Source organism: Crotalus tigris, unplaced genomic scaffold, assembly GCF_016545835.1.
Source record: "Crotalus tigris isolate CLP2741 ecotype Arizona unplaced genomic scaffold, ASM1654583v1 scf7180000019309.743544, whole genome shotgun sequence".
NCBI classification, from domain to species: Eukaryota; Metazoa; Chordata; class Lepidosauria; order Squamata; family Viperidae; genus Crotalus; species Crotalus tigris.
In genome coordinates, this window is record NW_024097480.1 from 737,545 (window position 1) to 743,544 (window position 6,000).

The 6,000-nt window shown below is 43.8% G+C and overlaps 1 protein-coding gene across 5 annotated transcripts in view; it reads left to right on the forward strand.

Annotated features, from left to right (window-relative positions):
* LOC120316245 (AMME syndrome candidate gene 1 protein-like) overlaps window positions 1-4,407 on the forward strand; it is an 87,034-nt gene extending 82,627 nt beyond the window's left edge. For 2 of the 5 annotated variants that reach the window (XR_005558902.1, XR_005558898.1), the window contains one exon: window positions 3,603-3,737. Coding sequence is in view for 1 of the 5 variants with exons in the window: in XM_039361600.1 (XP_039217534.1) it covers window positions 3,603-3,728 (126 nt within the window). In the remaining 4 variants the exon portion in view is untranslated. Of the gene's footprint in view, window positions 1-3,602 lie in introns of all 5 variants that reach the window. The other 3 variants (XR_005558900.1, XR_005558899.1, XM_039361600.1) reach the window with 3 other exon arrangements.
* Window positions 4,408-6,000: the final 1,593 nt, after the last annotated feature.

Genomic DNA, 6,000 nt, shown 5'->3' on the forward strand with positions numbered 1-6,000 from the left:
CCTGACAATAAGAACAGTTAATCAGTGGAACGGCTTGGCTTCAGACGTTGTGGGTGCTCCATCCCTGGAGGTTTCCAAGAAGAGAATTGGACAGTCATTTGTTCAGAATAGTGTAGAATCTCCTGCTTGGGCAGAAGATTTGACCTCCAAGATCCCTTCTCGTCCCGATACAATACATTTTGCCTGACTCTCCTTTGGGGGTAGCATTGCCTGGGAAAACGTGTGGATATAAGCAGCAAGCTTCATGCTAGGCCCAGCAATACAAGTCTCCAGACACCTAACCTATCTTCAGAAGCCAGCTTCTCACCAGAATACTCCCAAGTATCACAAGATTAGTTTCCGTATTGCAAGAATAGAGCAACACACACAAAAAGATTTGCCACTCTAGCGCAGACAGCAATCAAAACCTATATATATGATCCGTGTGCCAGAATTAAAATTCTAGGCTTCTTTTTTTCCTTCCACATTTCCACATCAACAGTTAAGTGACCAAGGCTGTGGGTGGAAGACAGCTACATTATGACATATATTGTGGTTTTCTTGAACCTGGGAACTGCAAGTTCCCATCTTGCCAGCTGCATTTCTATCCCTAACCCTGCAATTGTGAGAACTTGTTACCCATCTGACATATGACTGCTGACTGTTGTTAACAGTCAACTTCCTGGTGTTATTTCTCCCTGCAGTCTGGTCCCTAGAAATAGCCATCCATTCTTGCTTGTTCATTCTTCTGTGTCAGAGCCCTGCATTTAGGAAGTTGAGTTCAGAACATAACTTAAGTGCACTATAACTTAGGAGTCTCAGAGTTTAGAAGCCGTTTGATTTTTTTCCCTACTCTTGTTAGTGACAGGAAGGTGGATATATTTTACATCTTGAACTACACCTAGGTGTGGTAAGGAGGTGTTGAATACTCTTGAGCCTCGTAGTTCTGGGACATAGGCTCCATTTAGCCAACCAAGTAGCTGCAGAAAAGGATTAGGGGGGGATTTTTATAGAAATGCCCAGAGGGTTGTATTAGAACACAAGTCAGCAACCTGCGGCTCTGGAGCCACATGTGGCTCTTTGAGCCTTCCCCTGCGGCTCCCACGGTGTTCTCCGATGAGCTGAAAAGCTTATTGGGCAGGGCTCCTCCCTTTGCTGCGTCTCTGCAGGAAACAGGAAGGGCAGGAGAGAGCTAGCTAGCCCAGCTACACTGACTCAGGAATTCTGGGAGTTGAAGTCCATGAGTCATAAAAGAGCCGAGGTTGCCTACCCCTGAGCTTGTTGGAGAACAGCTTGAAGCCAGCTTGCCAGATGAGCAGAAGATCGGAGAGAGAGGGAGAGAGAGAAAGAGAGAGGAGGGAGAGGGAGAGGAGAGAGACAGAGAGAGACCCTTTTGACATCTAAAATGAAGATAACATTGCATCTATCCTTTTTTACCTTTATGATAGGTATGTGTGTGTGTGTGTGTGTACACACACGCACCTATCATAAAGGTAAAAAAGGATAGATGCAGTGTTATCTTCATTTTAGATGTCAAAAGGGTTTTGCGGCTCCCAATGTTTTGTTTTTGGTGGGAAACGGGTCCAAGTGGCTCTTTGAGTGTTTTGGGTTGCCTACCCCTGGACTAGAAGGCCTCCAAGTTCCCTTACAGCCTTACGATTCTCTAAACCAGTGCTTCTCAACCTTGACAATTTTAAAGCATGTGGACTTCAACTCCCAGAATTCCACAGCCAGCAATGCTGGCTGTGGAATTCTGGGAGTTGAAGTCCACATGCCTTTAAATTGTCAAGGTTGAGAAACACTGCTCTAAACTTCTATGACCTGCTATCTCATGTACTACTTTATCCATTCAGCAGAGTTAATATAATAGTTGCCATTTGCAAGCTGAGTACCAATTGGTCTTTAGTCTAATACAGGTAGTCCTCAACTTACTACAGTTGAGCCCAAAATTTCGGTAGCTAGACATTTGTTAAGTGGGTTTTGCCCCATTTTGCAACTTTTCTCGCCACTGTTAAGTGAACAGATTGAACATGTGTACATGTCAAATTAGTAACACAATTGTGAATCTGGCTTCCACATTGATTTTGCTTGTCCGATGGTCAGTCACAAAAGGGGATCACGTGGGCCCAGGACACCATAATTGTCACGAATACTTTCCAGTGGCCAAGCATCCAAATGTTGATGATGTGACCGTGGGGATGCTGAAGCGGTCCTAAGTGTGAAAAACAGTCACCGGTCCCTTTTTTAGTGCCATTGTAACTTTGAAGGGTCATTAAAGAAACCGTTGTAAGTCAAGGACTACCTGTAGGAAGCTGCTTTGATGCGTTTTCTGAACCAGTTTTGGAAAAGGCATGCCTTTTCTAGAGCAGTTGAGGAAAAAGCCGAATGTTCATATCTTAACATTATTCTAAGGAAGAACCTTACCTATATGTTAGCATGATCAAACTGTCGATGCTTTGGGTTTACTTTTGATCCAGAGGATCTGTCCTATTTTCATTCCCCTCTGTCTAGGCACATGCACATGTAACTTCTTTGAATCACTCACCAGTCAGGAAAAAAAGTACCTGATTAAAAATAAAAACAACTGGGGCCTTCCTTTAAAAAAAAAAAACTGGAAAAGCACCATGAGCCCAAAGTTATTTGTACCAGTTGCATTTGAATCTCTCAGCAATGCCTCTACAGCAGTGGTTCTCAACCTTTCTAGTGCCGCGACCCCATAATACAGTTCCCCATGTTGTGGTGACCCCCAACCACTTATACATCACCGGGTACCAGGGGCGTGGCCAAAGAAAAGGGGGAAAAAATGGCGGACAGCCTTGTTTGGCGACCCCCGTGAAATGGTCGTTTGACCCCAAATGGGGTCCTGACCCACAGGTTGAGAACCACTGCTCTATAGTAAACTTACAAAAAAATATTCTCTTCCTTTCTTGCTTCATATAGCATTTGTCTGGGGGTCCAGCATTTGAATGTGAATTAGGAGTTTTATATTTCTTAGTCAAGAGTGCAGTTTGCCACAAGAGCTCAGGGGTAGAGTTTAAAAAAACAAAACACCACCCTTTCCTAAATGTCTGGATCCACTGATTTCTCCTGGCTTCTTGAAATAAAGTTAACCTTGTGCTTGTGTTTGTAAGTATGCTCTAATCCTGTGACCAGCTGCTTCTCCCAAGCCTTGAATTCAGCAGCTTCAGCCTAGGTATCACATGCTGAAGGTCATCGCTTTTGACAGGGGAAGTGGAGCAGAGAACGTTTTGCAAGTGAGGCTTTAGATTTGAGCTCCTATGACAGGAGTCTTCAAACTTGGCCCTTTGATGACTTGTGGACTTCAGTGCCTGGCTGAGGAATCCTGGGAGTTGAAGTCCACAAGTCATCAAAGGGCCAAGTTTGAAGACCCCTATTCTAAGAGGCGTTAAATGGTTCCATTCCTCTTTCAAAGAGGCTAAACTGAAGTGGTTTTAAAGAAAAAACTTTAAAATAAAAACCTACAAGGGAGGGAAAAGAAACCCAGTCCAATAATAATCACGCGAAATTGGGAGTTTTATATTTCTAACAATCTTTTGTTTTTATTATTAAAACAAAATTATTATTTTTTTTAATATATTAATAAAACTGCCTGTTTCTTTCAGGTGGGTGTACATGGCATTAGAATAGAATTCATCAACGAAAAAGGATCAAAACGCACGGCCACCTACTTACCCGAGGTTGCAAAGGAGCAAGGTCATTGTTGGGTTTTATCTCATATGATCTGGTGAAGAATTTAAACATGCCTAGGAACTTATAATGCAGTATTTGACCTTGCCCTGATGTCAGATGATGGAGCAGTCCTTTAATTGTAAGGGATGACTCTTCTTTTAAATGCCACTTACACACTTGTAGAAAGCAGGACCCCCCTAGATTGCAGGGATCCAGACATACTAACAAAGCAGCAATGGGGCCAAATGGTGGTGAGAGACAGTGGGAAAAAATAATCCACACAGATAGAAAACTCCAGACACCAGCCATGCAGGAAGCTCTTTTAAAAGGGCACTGCCACCATTTATGAAAGCATTTTATTTTATTTTATTTTTAAAAAATCTTCTTACCCATTTGCTCCAGGACACTGTTCTGACTCAAAATTGTTTTTTCATGAGGCAACTGGACTTCGTTGTTCTTTGAAGACATTTTGCTTCTCACCCAGGAAGCTTCTTCATTTCTGACTGAGCAGTGGAAGGATGTATATTCCTTGCGGTCATCTGATCATTAACACTCTCTCTGAGACTTGTTGAGACCACTTGGGGTTTATCTATGCCACAGGTCAGCAACCTGTGGCTCTTTGAGCCTTCCTCTGCGGCTCCCACAGTGTTCTCCGATGAGCTGAAAAGCTTATTGGGCAGGGCTCCCCCCTTTGTTGCGTCTCTGCAGGAAACAGGAAGGGCAGGAGAGAGCTAGCTAGCCCAGCTATGCTGACTCAGGAATTCTGGGAGTTGAAGTCCGTGAGTCATAAAAGAGCCAAGGTTGCCTACCCCTGAGCTTGTTGGAAAACAGCTTGAAGCCAGCTTGCCAGGTGAGCAGAAGGGGGGGAGAGAGGGGGGGAGAGAAAGAGAGAGAGAGGGAGAGGAGAGAGAGAGACAGAGAGAGACCTTTTTGACATCTAAAATGAAGATAACACTGCATATATCCTTTTTTACCTTTATGATATATGTGTATATGTGTGTGTGTATATATATACACACACACACCTATAATAAAGGTAAAAAAGGATATATGCAGTGTTATCTTCATTTTAGATGTCAAAAGTGTTTTGCGGTTCCCAGTGTTTTGTTTTTGGTGGGAAACGGGTCCAAGTGGCTCTTTGAGTGTTTTGGGTTGCCTACCCCTGATCTATGCCCTCATGGTCCCCCTGATTAAGAGTGCAAATGGGTGTGAAATCTTGGAACCTCTGAGAGGACTGCATTGTAAACGGGAGAGAGGTGGTGTCCTATGCCTCCCCTCTGTTGAGAGGGGGCTGCTCAATTTACCCTCTGATCCAGGTGGCCCCGAGGGTACAAATAAACTCCCAAGTGGCCTCACGGACTCTCGGAGAGAATGCCAACGACCAGATGACCTCAAGGACTATAAATACTACCTCCCACCCACCATCGTCAGAACATGAAGAGGCTTGGATGAGAAGCGAAACGTCTTCAAAGAAAAACAAAGAAAGTCCAGTTGCCTCTTGAAAAAGCACCTTTGGGACGACCAGAACCTGGAGGACCAAGAGTCTCCATAGACTCTTCTGACCTTCCATTTAGATACACCTCTAAGATAGGTTATCTGAGAAAAAAGGGCATCAGCCAAGTCAGAGAAACAGAATTGGCCCTATCAGGTGCAATCTCGGTCCTAAAATTGACCCCAGATTCTTTGAAGCATCCCTAAGACCCCTTGTAAGGGATGTAGAGAGCCATCATAAAAACGGGGAAAGGGCTGACACCATGGACACTGCCTAAACGCCAGGTCTCCAACCGAACGCTACCATTCGCCAACATTTTCCATGGTCACAGTTCAGAGAGTGACACCTGGTTTCATTTCGGACCGTAAGCGCTAATAAAATTTTCACTGGTAGGAAATTGGATTTTTTTTTAAAAAAAAAAATGACTAGAAATTATATATTTGTCAGGGTTTCTGGGCTGTGAAAACGCAGGTTCAACTGCTTATAATTTGGAAAAGTTGCATAAATGTTATCATTGATACAATATGTATGTAATAGACAAAGTGCAGGTAGTCTTCAACTTGACAACCACAATTGGGCCCCAAATTGCCCATTTGCTAAGCGAGACAGTTGTTGTCAGGGGACTTGACAGTTGTGAAGTGTGTGTGTTGCCCCATTTTACAACTTTCCCTGCCGCAGTTAAGTGAATCACTACAGTTATTAAGTGAGTAACCCGGTGGATTAAGTGAATCCGATTTCCCCCCATTGACATTGCTTGTCAGAAGGTCACAAAACGGGATCACATGATCCTGGAACAGGGCAACTGTCGTAAGTACATGCCAGTTGCCAAGTGTCTGGAT